The 15578-nt window shown below is 37.2% G+C and overlaps 2 protein-coding genes across 2 annotated transcripts; both read right to left on the bottom strand.

The window, feature by feature from the left end:
* Positions 1 to 3181: 3181 nt before the first annotated feature.
* Positions 3182 to 4013, bottom strand: LOC143869829 (uncharacterized). Its single transcript, XM_077376387.1, has 3 exons — positions 3921 to 4013; positions 3590 to 3805; positions 3182 to 3364 (listed from the first exon to the last, which is right to left on the bottom strand). The coding sequence occupies exons 1-3, from the start codon at positions 4011 to 4013 to the stop codon at positions 3182 to 3184; spliced, it is 492 nt and encodes a 163-aa protein (XP_077232502.1).
* A 7915-nt stretch (positions 4014 to 11928) lies between these two features.
* On the bottom strand, positions 11929 to 15072 carry LOC143869830 (uncharacterized). The gene is made up of 2 exons (XM_077376388.1): positions 14283 to 15072; positions 11929 to 12020 (listed from the first exon to the last, which is right to left on the bottom strand). The coding sequence occupies exons 1-2, from the start codon at positions 15070 to 15072 to the stop codon at positions 11929 to 11931; spliced, it is 882 nt and encodes a 293-aa protein (XP_077232503.1).
* Positions 15073 to 15578: the final 506 nt, after the last annotated feature.

Genomic DNA, 15578 nt, shown 5'->3' on the forward strand with positions numbered 1-15578 from the left:
TTTCAAAGATCAATGGTTTAAGAGATGGTTTAAAGCAATAGTTTGTCAGAAGTATATTTTGAAACCCATAATCTGCATGGTTTAAACCACAATTTTGTAGAAAATCAATTGGAAAATTTGTAATTTCTGCAAAATCAATGGTTTAAACCTACAGTTTGTAAGAAGTTGAGATATCATTGGTTTAAACACCTAATATTTTACAACTCAGTTGAGAAAGCAGCTAATTTTTCAAATAATTTGTCACAGATTATTTGAACAATCAATTGTTTAAACCAATAATGTGTGAGATATCATTGGTTTAAACCACTAATATTTTATAACACAGTTGAGAAAACCTCTAAATTTTCAAATATCAATGGTTTAAATCAATAATTTCTCAGAGATTATTGCTTTACAACCCTAAAGTTTGAACAATCAATTGTTTAAACCAATAATGTGTGAGATATCATTGGTTTAAACCACTAATATTTTATAACACAGTTGAGAAAACCTCTAAATTTTCAAATATCAATGGTTTAAATCAATAATTTCACAGAGATTATTGGTTTACAACCCTAAAGTTGAACAATCAATTGTTTAAACCAATAATGTGTGAGATATCATTGGTTTAAACCACTAATATTTTATAACACAGTTGAGAAAATCTCTAAATTTTCAAATATGAATGGTTTAAATCAATAATTTCTCAGAGATTATTGGTTTACAACCCTAAAGTTTGAACAATCAATTGTTTAAACTAATAATGTGTGAGATATCATTGGTTTAAACCACTAATATTTTATAACACAGTTGAGAAAACCTCTAAATTTTCAAATATCAATGGTTTAAATCAATAATTTCTCACAGATTGTTGGTTTACAACCCTAAAGTTTGAACAATCAATTGTTTAAACCAATAATGTGTGAGATATCATTCGTTTAAACCATTAATATTTTATAACTCAATTGAGAAAACCTCTAAATTTTCAAATATCAATGATTTAAATCAATAATTTCTCACAGATTATTGGTTTACAACCCTAAAGTTTGAACAATCAATTGTTTAAACCAATAATGTGTGGGATATCATTGGTTTAAACCACTAATATTTTATAACACAGTTGAGAAAACCTCTAAATTTTCAAATATCAATGGTTTACAACCCTAAAGTTTGAACAATCAATTGTTTAAACCAATAATGTGTGAGATATCATTGGTTTAAACCACTAATATTTTATAACACAGTTGAGAAAACCTCTAAATTTTCAAATATCAATGGTTTAAATCAATAATTTCTCACAGATTGTTGGTTTACAACCCTAAAGTTTGAACAATCAATTGTTTAAACCAATAATGTGTGAGATATCATTCGTTTAAACCATTAATATTTTATAACTCAGTTGAGAAAACCTCTAAATTTTCAAATATCAATGGTTTAAATCAATAATTTCTCACAGATTATTGGTTTACAACCCTAAAGTTTGAACAATCAATTGTTTAAACCAATAATGTGTGGGATATCATTGGTTTAAACCACTAATATTTTATAACACAGTTGAGAAAACCTCTAAATTTTCAAATATCAATGGTTTACAACCCTAAAGTTTGAACAATCAATTGTTTAAACCAATAATGTGTGAGATATCATTGGTTTAAACCACTAATATTTTATAACACAGTTGAGAAAACCTCTAAATTTTCAAATATCAATGGTTTAAATCAATAATTTCTCACAGATTGTTGGTTTACAACCCTAAAGTTTGAACAATCAATTGTTTAAACCAATAATGTGTGAGATATCATTCGGCATCAAATCGCGCTTGAAGGTCGAAATGGTGGAGAACGTTGGGCTCAATGAATCGGCCGGTGAGGATGCCCCGATTAGCCAGTTTTGGCCATCTCTTCTTGGCTTGGGCGGAGGAGAAGTATGAATCGAAAATAAACTCAGTTTTCCGAATCGGAGCTTTAGGCTTGGCTCTCTTTCTTGATGGTCCTTCATCGTCTCGGCCGCCGGAGGAACGGCCAAACTTAGGATTTTTCGTTCTAGGCATGGTTGGAAAATTAGGGTTTGAAGAGAAGGAAAGAAAAGAGAGAAAAAGAGGGATTTGAAGCCCTAAATAGAAGAATATGACGAAAGAAGGGGGGAGAAGGAAGAAAAACGGGTTGCATGTAGGATGGAGAGGAGAGATTGGGGAAAAGAAGAGGAAGGGACACCTAAAAGATGGAAAAATGAGAGAAAGAGGAAAGGGTTTCAAGAAAAATGGTGTGGGTAGGGTTTAGGAGAGGAATGTAGGGTTTCGTAAGGAAGAAGAGGATCGAGGATGGAGGGAGTATGGATGGTGGATTTAGGGGAAAAAAAATAAAAAACAAAGGAGGTTTTTGAGATGGAGGAGAAAAAGGGAGAAAGAAAAAATGAGAAAAACGAGTCGGTCCACTCTTTATGCGCGCCTGGGCCGACTCTCGGAATTCCGAAAAAGACATTCGGAATTCCGAGACATTTTTTTTGTCATTTCGGTTACTGCGGAATTCTGAGAAAAATAGCGGAATTCCGCAGTACGAAATTCGAATGTAGACGTTTGGGATATGGGTAATGCGGAATTCCGAAAGAAATCGCGGAATTCCAAGTTCGGAATTCCGAAAAATTTTCGGAATTCCGCAGTAAGGTTCCCACGAAATTTTTTTAATTCCGAAAAATTTTTGGAATTCCGCAGTAAGGTTCCCACGAAATTTTTTTTCCTTGCTTAATGTTTCCACAAATTTCTCACTGATTATTGCCCACAATTTGTTATCTGATTTTTGGCCACGGAATTCTGGGTTCAAAACTGATTATTGGTCACAAATTTATTACCGACTGAAGTAATCAACTTTCGGCTTACATTGGATCTCAAAATCTAAAACAAATTTATAGAGTAAAAACCATCATCCATGTATTTGATAAGATCCACATATAGAACAACAGAGATGAGATGTTTTCGTGTTGGAATGTGTACCACTTACATATCCGTGTAAAGCCTATCTTATTTACAACAGCATTTTCTGCTGGTTGGTAGAAAAAGACAAACCAAATACAATGTTGATATCAAAAACGATTCGGAATTCTTTCGAGCCTTTACCCACATATAAACATTACAAGGATATTTTTTCTTACAAGCCTACATTTCAAATGGAATTCAACCTCGCCAAGCCTGCCTGTTCATGAACTCCTACAAGTTCAGAACCGTGCCACACCGGCCTTCTAAGAAATCCTCAAACAATTGTCGTCTCATCAGCGCTATATCTGCCTGACTGAACTCAGGCGGAATGTCACGTGCGAGGCAGTCCATCTCCTTAAGCACAAACAGCCCGCAATCATTGCTGCAAAACAACAACACATCATCGACCACGCTCTTCCACAATAAATTTAAACTTCCAAACTGATTTTAAGTGAACTTTATTACCTGTTGAGTTGTAAGGGCCTCTTCTCGACTTCCACTACTCTAAACTTGCTTACATCGAAGTCCCACATACTTATGTATAGCCGTTAAAGGTATCGTATCTATAAAACAATCCATACAAGCTAAGGATTTTATATACATTGAAATATAACCAAGGAAAGTGGGACCCGAACTCACCAATGGTACAACATCTCTATAGTAGATCTGCTCTCGCAAGGAGTTGAAGATGTAGAACTTCTCATCCACCATATCGAGGACCAGGAGAATCCAATGGTTAGGGACATGCAGCGGGAATAAGACTCTTTTTAGGGTATCCGGCGGGTAGTCGTTTAATCGTTTCACATACTTCATAAGACTATCTCCGCCAGTGTAGTCTTTGCTAGTTAGACAATCCTAAAAACATAATACAAGAGAAGTTAATGGAGTGACGAAAACAAATTCAAACCTTGTGAACAACCACCTATAAAAAATAACTTGTGATTGGGAATGAAAAACTATCTATTCTTACATAGAGGAAGGTAGTAATGGCCACACAGGCTCTTTCTCTAGGCTTTCTTTTATTTTCGTCCCGAACGTTTAGATATTCGGCGTATACATTCATAATCTACGTAAAATAACATATAGAGATTTGAGACAAATATCGATGGTGAAAGAATTCAGCTTTAGCATAAATAACCAAATTATTTACCGGAGAACTTAACCACTCAATGGGGTTGTTAAGGATAACCAAGTCCTCGGCACACAGGAAGTTGCCGTTGACCTGTATAACTCGTTCGCTGCAAAACACCTGATAGTTTAGGATTTACAAAGGCTAGATAACTATATTGGAAAAGGGCTTCAATCCAATTTACCTTGGGGGAAGCGCAAGAAGCTTTGGGAGCAACCGATGGCATTGCGGGTCTGCCACCAGCAATGCTTTATCATTGACCTTCTTAGTCCCGAAAGCCGTATACGGCGAAGTAGTATGTTTAGAGGGTTTACTTTTCCTCAAACGCAGCCTCACTCCTCTCTCAATACTCCAAATCACTTTTGCCACAGGTTTCAGTGGACTGTCGGGGATGGAAATGACATTCCGTTTTATTTCCTCCTCCAACGAATCGTGGCTGGGGATGACTACCACCCCTCCGTCATCCCGTCCCATCATCTCCCCCTTTCCTTCATCCTACGATTCGGCCACCCCTCCGTCATCCCCTTCCATCATCTCCCCCTTTCCTTCATCCTGTGATTCGGCCTCCATTCCACCCGAGGCAATGATCCTCTTAAGCTCAGCTATTTCATTTTCATGTCGTACTGACCTCTTTTCAAGGTCTCTAACCCTCTCCACTAACAAATCAAAATCAGCCTTGCTTATAGACACATGGTCTTCCTTCACTTCCCTATCAACATCTCTTTTTCTCCCTGTCCTCCCCTTAAAAGGTATGCTCATCTGAAAAGTGGAAATGGAAAATTATTAACATATCACTCAGAGAATGTACTATATAGTAATTGAATATAGACTTAAAATTCAGTACCTTACGTAACATATCACTCAGAGACGCTATCGTTTCTTTCTCTAAAATACGAATGTCTTGGAGGAATTCCTCAACTGTTGGGGCGGTCGCAGAAGCTTCTTTCTTATAAATGTATCAACAATAGAGAAAATGTATCAACAATACATAAAATTTAGATAACTTGAATATAACGACCATATGCAAGAAAGAGAGTCATTTTCGTTACCTCTCCCATCACAGTATCAGCCTCATCTACCGTGAAAGATAGCAGGCCCTCTTCTCGAGGAAGAGGTAGTAGGCACCTCACAACCTGAAATCAAATAGTTAATCTCGGTTACAAGAAGTGAGTACTAGGAGAGTACAGAAGCTCTAGGTCTTACCTGGGTCTTCTTTAGCCTCCCATCACGGATCTGTCTGATAAAGGCTGCATGGTCAGTCCGCCGTGTATCGATCCCTGTGATCCACTTTAATAGGCGTGGATGTGCATCTGGTGCTAAAGGTGCCCACAAGGTAGTATGCTCAAAGAGCCACACCTGGAATGAAGACAGACAGTCAGCCTTTAGAGAAGAAAAAACCAAACTTACAAAAGAGTAATCATGTATATAATATATCTACTCTTCACCTGTAGCACAATAGCGCATCCGGTGATATATCCTGTCTTCCTGTTTTTCGAATATGAATCCAATGAGTCTACCAGGAAGTCGTACACAGGGTATGCCCAAGCAATTCTTCCCACGGTCTCTGTTCCTAAGTAAGGGAAGAGGCAGGATTTTGTCCTGTGATCCACAGGGTCAGCTCGGGCAAAAAGCACACAGCAGCACAGAAGCAGCAACAAATGTCTCACTGTTGCGTGGACGGATGCAATCTCATCCGATCTCGACTCCGCCCTTATAACATCTACAATCTCACTAAATCTCGCCCAAGCACCGGAAAACCTCCAACCTTCGACCTCCTCTGTCGAATCCCAATCTATTCGTATTCTATCTCCTACCAAGCTTAGGCTCAATGCCAATGCTAAATCCCTTACCTCAAAGGGGAGTAATATGCCACCTATTTGAAATGCCCTTGACTTGGGTATCCAACATCGCACGAGGACGGTCAAAATTGCCTTGTGCAATTTCAGACCTTCCAAATTAAGCAAGGCCCCAAATGGGCCGCACTCTAGCATATCGGTATGTGCTTTCCTCAAGTCAAGGGACCTGAAGAATTCGTCAAACTTAGAGGGGCAGCATCTCGACGTAGCATAAGACGCTTGCAAAACAAACCATTATTAGATATATACAACATTTTTAAAAATACAAGGCTTAAAAGAATAACGGAGGCATTACCATGGTTTGATGAGATGATCACTAGGGGGAAAAGATGGAATCAAATCCACTAAATCAGATTTCGACCTGTTGAAACAGAATGTGGTGAAAAAAAAGTTAACAACTGCTTTAAACCAACTGATTTCTCAAATATTAAGGGTTTAAACCAATGATTTCTCATAAATTATTGGTTTAAACCATTGTTTTTCAAAACTTAGGGGCTGATTTCCGAAAAAGGAGTTTAAACAAATGATTTGTCATAAATTATTGATTTAAACCATATATTATTCAAGATTTAGAGTTTAAACCAATAAGGTGTGAGAAATTATTGGTTTAAACCATATATTTTCGATTGTATTGTATCTCAGGGCTTAAACCATAGATTTCTGAAAAATTATTAGGGCTTAAACCATAGATTTCTGAAAAATTATTAGGGCTTAAACCAAACGTTAGGTCATTAAACCATACATTTTAAAAAAATTATGGGTTTAAACCAAACTTCAGGGCTTTAAACTAGGGCTGCAACTCGAGCCGGGTTTTACCCGACCCGCATCGACCCGACCCGAAAATAGCTTGGGTCGGGTTCAAGTTTCATGGGTTTCGGGTCGAGCCGGGTTCAGCATTCAAAAGCCCGCATGAATCTCGGGTCGAGCCGGGTTTGAAGGGGCCGACCCGACCCGACCCGAGTTACATAAGTTATAGTATGTACATTTTTTTCTATTGTTAGTTAAAAGTTAAAGGGATAATTACATTTACACCCCCTCTAGTTTCTGACACATCCACTTCCACCCCTATAGTTTAAAACGTGACAAATACACCCTTGTAGTTTCAATTTGTTTAAGGTAGGCCCCCTCAGCTGAAGGTTCGTCCATAGATTGAAGGGTTAGGATGATCCGATGGAGCTGATTTTTTGGGCACACCCTATCTATGTCAGGACCCATCAAATGAACGCTTTGGATCATCCAAACAATGTGGGCCCACGTTATTTGGATGATTTTTTGGTAGTGTTTGGATTTGGGTAGGGGCCCACATTATTTGGATGATCCAAAGCGTTCATTTGATGGGTCTTGACATAGATATGGTGTGCCCAAAAAATCAGCTCCATCGGATCATCCTAACCCTTCAATCTATGAACGAACCTTCAGCTGAGGGGGCAAACCTTAAACAAATTGAAACTACAGGGGTGTATTTGTCACGTTTTAAACTATAGGGGTAGAAGTGGATGTGTCAGAAACTAGAGGGGGTGTAAATGTAATCATCCCAAAGTTAAAAGTGAAAACCCACGCACCCACTGTTACTGTATGTGAGTGCAATTTCTGCTTCTATGAGTTGAGTTGATTCAAGTGTTTGATTCAGCATTGTTTGATTGTAATTACAACATTGTTTGATTACAGCATTGTTTGATTCAAGTGTGATGTGAGTGTAATTACATCATTGTTTGATTCAAGTGTAATGTGAGTGTAATTTCTGCTTCTATGAGTTGAGTTGCCTTGCCAAACAAGAATTTTCCTTAAAAATTTGCGTCAACATGAAAAAACCCGAGCCGACCCGAGCCGACCCGAGATTTATCATGGGTAGGGCCGGGTTTGGGAATCGTGGGTTTTTCGAAAAAAAACCCGACCCGACCCGACCCGAGATATTTCTCGGGTAGGGTTGGGTTCTCCAAAACCCGACCCGCCCGACCCGAGTTGCAGCCCTACTTTAAACCATAGATTTAGTAAACAATTAGGGGTTTAAACCAACCTTTACGGCTTTAAACCAAAGATTTTGTACAAAATTAGGGGTTTAAACCAAACCTTTAGGGCTTTAAACCATAGATTTAGTAAAACATTATGGGTTTAAACCAACCTTTAGGGCTTTAAACCATAGATTTAGTAAAACATTAGGTGTTTAAACCAACCTTTAGGGCTTTAAACCATAGATTTAGTAAAACATTAGGAGTTTAAACCAACCTTTAGGGCTTTAAACCATAGATTTAGTAAAATATTAGGAGTTTAAACCAACCTTTAGGGCTTTAAACCATAGATTTAGTAAAAAATTAGGGGTTTAAACCAACCTTTAAGGCTTTAAACCATAAATTTAGTAAAACATTAGGGGTTTAAACGAACATTTAGGGGTTTAAAACAAAGATTTAGTACAAAATTAGGGGTTTAAACCAACCTTTAGGGCTTTAAACCATAGATTTAGTAAAACATTATGGGTTTAAACCAACCTTTAGGGCTTTAAACCATAGATTTAGTAAAACATTAGGTGTTTAAACCAACCTTTAGGGCTTTAAACCATAGATTTAGTAAAACATTAGGAGTTTAAACCAACCTTTAGGGCTTTAAACCATAGATTTAGTAAAAAATTAGGGGTTTAAACCAACCTTTAAGGCTTTAAACCATAAATTTAGTAAAACATTAGGGGTTTAAACGAACATTTAGGGGTTTAAACCAAAGATTTAGTACAAAATTAGGGGTTTAAACCAACCTTTAGGGCTTTAAACCATAGATTTAGTAAAACATTATGGGTTTAAACCAACCTTTAGGGCTTTAAACCATAGATTTAGTAAAATATTAGGGGTTTAAACCAACCTTTAGGGCTTTAAACCAAAGATTTAGTAAATAATTAGGGGTTTAAACCAACCTTTAGGGCTTTAAACCATACATTTAGTAAAAACTTAGGGGTTTAAACCAACCTTTAGGACTTTAAACCATAGATTTAGTAACACATTAGGGGTTTAAACCAACCTTTAGGGCTTTAAACCATAGATTTAGTAACACATTAGGGGTTTAAACCAACCTTTAGGGCTTTAAACCATAGATTTAGTAACACATTAGGGGTTTAAACCAACCTTTAGGGCTTTAAACCATAGATTTAGTACAAAATTAGGGGTTAAAAATTAGGGGTTTTGAGAAAACTGATTTTCAAACTGATTTTTGTTTTCAAAACCCCTAATTTTTGGTTTCCCTAAAATCCTAAAAATTTGGTTTCCCAAAAATTTGGTTTCGCTAAAATCCTAATTTTTGGTTTCCCTAATTTTTCAAAACTCTAAAATCCCAAAAAACAACTGAGAGGGAGAGAGTACCAACCTATGAGAGAGGGAGAGCGACAGGGTGCCGTTGAGAGAGAGGGCCGTCGAGAGGTCGAGAGAGAGGGTGCCGTGCCATCGACGAAGAGGGCCGGAGAGAGAGAGGGTACCGTCGAGAGAGAGGGCCGTCGAGAGGTCGAGAGAGAGGGTGCCGTGCCGTCGACGGAGAGTGCCGGAGAGAGAGAGAGAGTAAAGAGAGAGAAAGGCCGGAGAGAGAGGCCGGAGAGAAAGGCCGGTGATTGCGACAGAGAGAGAGAGAGAGAGAGAGGTGAAAATATCTTTGTGAAAATATCTTTTTACTCATTCCCAAAGTAAAAAAATAAATTCAACTGAGGGGTACTTTGGTCTTAAAACACCCAAACAAGTCACTATCACTCTATATTAGTCATTTTCAAATCTCCCCTCTGGACACGTCATTATCATAATAAAGGCCTTTTTTTTGTTCATTTTCTCTTTTTTTTATATGCAATTAGGGTTCTAGAAATTTGTTTTTGTTATGTGATTAGGGTTCTAGAGATTTGTTTTGTATGTGATTATGGTTCTAGTGATTTGTTTTGTGAGGATATTTTGTTTGTATATGCAAGTTAGATCTCACAATCCTTTGTGTTGCATGCCCATCACACCTTAAATGACCCTGCATACGAAATTGGAAATGATAAAAGTTCCGTGTTTGCTGAAATTCCTCAAGAAAGTATACTTCAGTTTGATAAAGTAACACACTATCTTCTCTGCATGCCAAGTAATTTTGGTTGAAATGCTTCCCAAATTGGATATATTAGTGGTTTATGGAATGTGCCTGAAACGAACTTGATAGGAAGGTGTTGTTGATGAATTAAAAGCGCATTGATGGTTCTGTTTTAAAGATCTTTCAATTTGTCCCAGTTCGAAAACTACATGCATATAAAGGATTTACCGAGATAGCCTCTTTCCTATTAAGGTTGGACATTAGTGATGGGAGACCCATACCGATTCAGATTATTAATGCCACATTCACGAACACAGGTACAAGGATTTTCTAGCAATTTTTTCTTGAGAATTAAAACTCTATCAAAGAAGAAAGACCTGAGACTTGATTAGGACAAAACTGTTAAGTCGGTGGAGTTTTTGGGAAGAAAAGCTTGAAGCATTGCTCTCATGCCATCTAGTTTGGAATGTCAAGACAGCTGCCCCCAAAGCCTATTTATGTAGATAAATATTAAAGGGTTTTTTGAAAGGTTAATGGGCTCCAACCCATATGGGCCCACTACACCTAGTCCATTATCTATTGGGCTTATATTTAGAACATATCCAACAATCTCCTCCTATGTTCTACATATAGCACATTCCAACAGATAGATAGTGTGATGTTCAAACAAAATATTGAATCATCCACATCACCATATCATAAAAGATCTGTAATTCAATTGAAAACACGAATACTTTATGATTAACCAATAGTTTTAGATACAATCTCAACTCAACCAAAAGGTAGTTTCACATATAAGTGAACCCCACTGATCTTAGATGAATTCATTCATGGGGTATGATTCTCATCGAGATCCAAAATAAAGTTCCACTAACAAGTGAACTCTATACATACTGAAATGAAAGCATAGTCTCCATGACATTAGAAGCATAGTCATCCTCATCAAAGTCCAAATCAAGGCAAGCTCCTCCTTTTTCACCAATCCCTGTGAATTACCAAATATGGATTTCATGAAAATGAATCCAACCAATAGTGTAAACATGAAAGTATCTAGTTCTTCCTGAAGAAGAACTTAGTACAATTCCAAAATTCACAAAAGTATCTAGTTCTACCTGAAGAAGAACTTAGTACAATTCTAAAATGGTTGAAAAGTATCAGTATCACTCTCACCATAAGCATTATTGTCAAGTTTCAATAAAAAACAAGACCTAAATAGCTTCTTTTACAAATAACCATTCATTATTGTCAAGTTTCAATAAAGAACAAGACCAAACTAGTTTCTTTTGCAAAGAGCTATTTCATGTTTCTATTTGAATGTTACAGTCATCTTATCCAAAATGGGTTAAGCTGAATCATCTATGTATGGAATGTCCAACCATTCCCAAAAAGGATAACCAAATTTGAGTTAAGTTGTATCATCTATGTATGGAATGTACAATCTTACTCAAAAAAGTGTATGTCATCTATGTATGGAATGGCATACAACAACTATAAACATAAAAAAAAACATATCAAGTGCTTATCTGGGCCATATTAGGAAGATTCAATAATTCAAACTAACATGGATAATATAGATTAAGTCATTTCTATATAGACTTTAATCCCATCTCCGTTACAGTTTTGAATATTCAATCTTTATTCAATCCTTTTGTGAGAGCATCGGCCATATTATCCTTCGATCTTACATCAATCAAAGTGATAATTTCGTGTTCAATAAGATAATTTAGCATGGCATGTTTCAGCCTAAGATGTCTCCTCTTACCATTAAAGAGTGAGCTCTTCACAATCGTAATTGTAGCTTGATTATCACAGAACACACTTGAGGAATTAATCCTTAACCGAGTCAGTGGAATGTCCATAATCAGATTCTTTATCCACTCTGCTTCATCTGCAGCTGAAGCAAGAGCATAAAGTTTTGATTCCATAGATGACAGAGCAATGCAAGTCTGTCTCTTCGACTTTCACGCAACAGCAGCTCCACCTAGGGTAAACACATAACCACTGGTAGACTTAATGTCTATTAATTCTGAGCCCCATGATGCATCAGAATATCCTTCCAGAACAGGAGGATGGCCACCATAAGAAAGAGTATAATCTTGAGTACCCTTAAGGTATCTCATCAACCTCATAAGGGCATTGCAGTGCTCATGGCCAGGATTACTAGTGAAACGACTCAGCATGCCAATTGAAAAGACTATATCTGGCCTAGTGCAACTCATAGCATACATGAGACTACCAATCAGTCTAGAATAATCTAACTGATTCACACTGTCTCCTTCATTAGAGATTAGCTTCTTGGTATAATCAAATGGTGTCTCAATCGGTTTGCACTCACTGTATCCCCATATAGAAAGTAGTTTTTTCAATATAATAGGCTTGGCTAAGGAAAATCCCTTGCCTGTAAAAACTTACTTTCATACCAAGAATGGTGTCAACAACACCCAGGTCTTTCATATCAAATTCTTTACCCAAGGTTAGTTTCACGTCACTCACTACAGAGAGATCGGAAGCAAGAATCAACATATCATCTACATACAAGCAAATAATTGGGACCTTATTCGACACAGAACGATAATAAAGGCATTTATTCGAGTAACTTGTCAGAAACCCAAAGTTCTTTACTACTTTGTCACATTTCTAATGCCACAATTTAGGTGCTTGTTTAAGATCATATAAAGATTTGTTTAATTTACAAACTTTATTCTCAAAATCTTTCATGATAAACTCTTCGGGTTGATTCATATAGATTTCCTCTGACAGTTCTCCAATTAGGAAGCCTGTCTTTACATTCATTTGATGCACAACAAAATACTCAATAGATGCCAAAGGAAGATGAATTCTTATCGTAGCCAAATGACAGATCGGTGAGTAGATATCAAAGTAGTCTATCCCACTCACTTGAGTATAGCCCTTAGCTACTAAACGTGCTTTATACCGAGCTATGGATCCTTCAGGATTAAGTTTCTTCTTCAATATCCACCTACAGCCCACAGTCTTAGCCCCTTTTGGCAAATCGACTAGCTGCCAAGTTAGATTTTGCAACAGAGAGCTCATTTCATCATCAATGGCTGCTGCCCAGAACAAAGAGTCCCTAGTTCTCATCGCTTCCTTATAGGATAATGGATCATTCTCTAAATGGTAGGTCACGAAGTCCTCACCAAAATTTTTGGGTACTCTATCTCTTGTAGAAACTCTTACAAGAAATGATTCAGAAATCAGATTGGGACAGGTGTCAGAAGTAACTGGTTTAGAATCAACCGGCAATTCTGTAACCATCTCTGTATCGCCTGGTATGGTCAAACCTTGATCTCTAAGAAATTTATTCCCAAGAAAAACTGCATCTCGAGATTATATAACCATATTGGTTGATAGATCCAAAAACTGATTAGCAGCACTATGTTCTGCACCTCCTACATAAACACAAGTGTTTGTTCTAGTTCCCACTTTAGGTGTCCTAGGGTCTGGTATCCTTACATAAGCAATACAGCCCCAAGTCTTAAGAGTATCATATCTACAAGGATGCTTATCCCATAACGCATAAGGAGTAGAGGAGCATTTTGAGTTTGGCACTCTATTCAGGATGTGATTTGCAGTCAAAGCTGCTTCTCCCCAATAACAACTAGGCATGCGAGGTGTCAATAACATAGAGTTTAACATTGCTGTTAACGTACTATTCTTACGTTCAGCTATGCCATTAGATTGAGGTGAGTAAGGAGCAGTAGTTTCAAGGATTACGCCCTGAGAGGTACAGAATTTCTTGAACCCTGTTGATGTGTATTCTCCTCATCTATCACTCCTAAATCTCTTAATTTTCAAGTTCAGTTGCAATTCAACTCGATTCTTGAAAACTTTAACCTTATCAAAAGCTTCATCTTTTGATTTTAACAAATAAATATGAAAATATCTTGACATATCGTCTAAAATGTGAACAAATACTTCCGACCACCTCTAGTAGTGAAACTTTTGAAGTCACAGAGGTCAGAATGTATCAACTCAAGAAGTTATGTGCTCCTAGAAACCTGATGAAAAGATTTTCTAGTGATCTTAGTTTGAGAACAAACCTCACACATATGAAACTTGATTGACATATCTAATGATATATTATAAGTTTTAGCAAGTTGGACCATTTTTCGATAGTTCACATGTCCCAATCGGTTGTGTAACAACTTAGGATCAATAAGTGGTGAACTAACCTGACTAATAGTCTCATTTTCTAAACTCAATCTATACATACCATGGATTAAGAAGGCACAACCAAAATAGTATGAGTTAACAGTTAAAGTTACTTTACCACTCAAAAATGAAGTGCACATACCAGTATTGTCAAGCAGACTAATGGAAATCAAATTCTTTTGAACAGTATGAACTATTTTAACATCTTTTAAAGTTAGTATTTTACCTGAAAAAAGGGCCAGGTTCACAGTACCAATGTGAGTAACCTCTATGTGTGCTCCACTAGCCACTGTAACAGTCTCCTTTACTTTGGTAACATCAGTGAGAAGTTTCTTCGAGTTGCAAACATGACAAGTGGCACCTGCATCTAACCACCACTCTGAATAAGTACTAGGCTTATCTTTGCCCATCATGGCAATAAAACTTTTAGGCTTTGCCTTATCTACCAACATAGTAGTTTCTTTCTGTGGTATGTCAGATTTAACTTTCTTAGGTAGCCTACAATCTGCTGCAAAGTGATCCCATCTCCCGCAATTGTAGTACTTGCCCTTCTTTCTCTTAAAGACAGTCTTTTTGGCTTCCAACTTGGGGATATCACTCTTAGGTGACTTGAATTTCTTAGGAAATTTCTTGGGATATATCACCGTGTTAGCAGCTAACTGTTGTTGTCTAACCATCTCCAAGTTAGTCCTAGCTCTATTCTCATATTCTATTCGAATGAATCGTTTGAGATCATCCAGTCCCACTTGCACTTTCTTTCTATACATTTCTGTTTTGAAAGAGTGCCATGCAGATGGTAACTTATATATGATTGCACCCACAATAAACAGATCACACGCTATTATTTTCTCATTGGTTAATTTATATCTCAAATTCTCTAAATCAGTTACTTGAGGAGTGATTTTCATGTACTTCTGGAACTTGAAATCCATGAATTTGTCCACAAGGTGAGTTTTGGACAATTCCTCCTCCTTTATGAATTGAGCATCTAAATTATCCCAAATTTCCTTAGCAGTTTCAAATTTGCTATAAGTTTCTTCAAGATGATCTGACAGACAGTTTAACAAATAGTCTTTGCAGAGATCTTCATCTCGAATCCATTGAGATTCCTCAACACTTTCAACCGAATCAGCGAACATACTCAAGACGGTGTAGAAAACATTCACGTATTTCAGACCGAATTGAGTCTTTCGCTTCTAGGAATTAAACTCAGATCCTCCAAACGATTGAAGTTTGACCATCTCAAACGAAACTGCCGTCTTTTCCATTTTTAATCATGAAAAATAAATTGGAAAGAGTGCACCTGAGAACCACATCACGAAAGCCGAATCGCGAGAATCAAACCGAACCGTGAAACCAAACGCGAAAAAACGGCGGCAAGAGGGGCGCAAAACAATTACCAAAACAATCACTCCAATCCAAGAGCTAGCCAGAATAA

This window comes from Tasmannia lanceolata, unplaced genomic scaffold (genome assembly GCF_043159265.1).
Source record: "Tasmannia lanceolata isolate RefF3 unplaced genomic scaffold, GAP_Taslan_0.1 ptg000003l, whole genome shotgun sequence".
NCBI lineage: Eukaryota > Viridiplantae > Streptophyta > Magnoliopsida > Canellales > Winteraceae > Tasmannia > Tasmannia lanceolata.

Bases quoted from the DNA above. Each gene is read 5' to 3' on its own strand.
- LOC143869830 (XM_077376388.1), bottom strand. From the start codon at position 15,072: ATGGATTTCAAGTTCCAGAAGTACATGAAAATCACTCCTCAAGTAACT. The intron at 12,021-14,282 runs GTATGTGCACTT...CTGTTCTGGAAG, and splicing joins TAGTCTGCTTGACAATACTG to GATATTCTGATGCATCATGG.
- LOC143869829 (XM_077376387.1), bottom strand. From the start codon at position 4,013: ATGAATGTATACGCCGAATATCTAAACGTTCGGGACGAAAATAAAAGA. The intron at 3,806-3,920 runs GTAAGAATAGAT...TTATGTTTTTAG, and splicing joins CCATTACTACCTTCCTCTAT to GATTGTCTAACTAGCAAAGA. The intron at 3,365-3,589 runs GTGAGTTCGGGT...TTATTGTGGAAG, and splicing joins ATAGAGATGTTGTACCATTG to AGCGTGGTCGATGATGTGTT.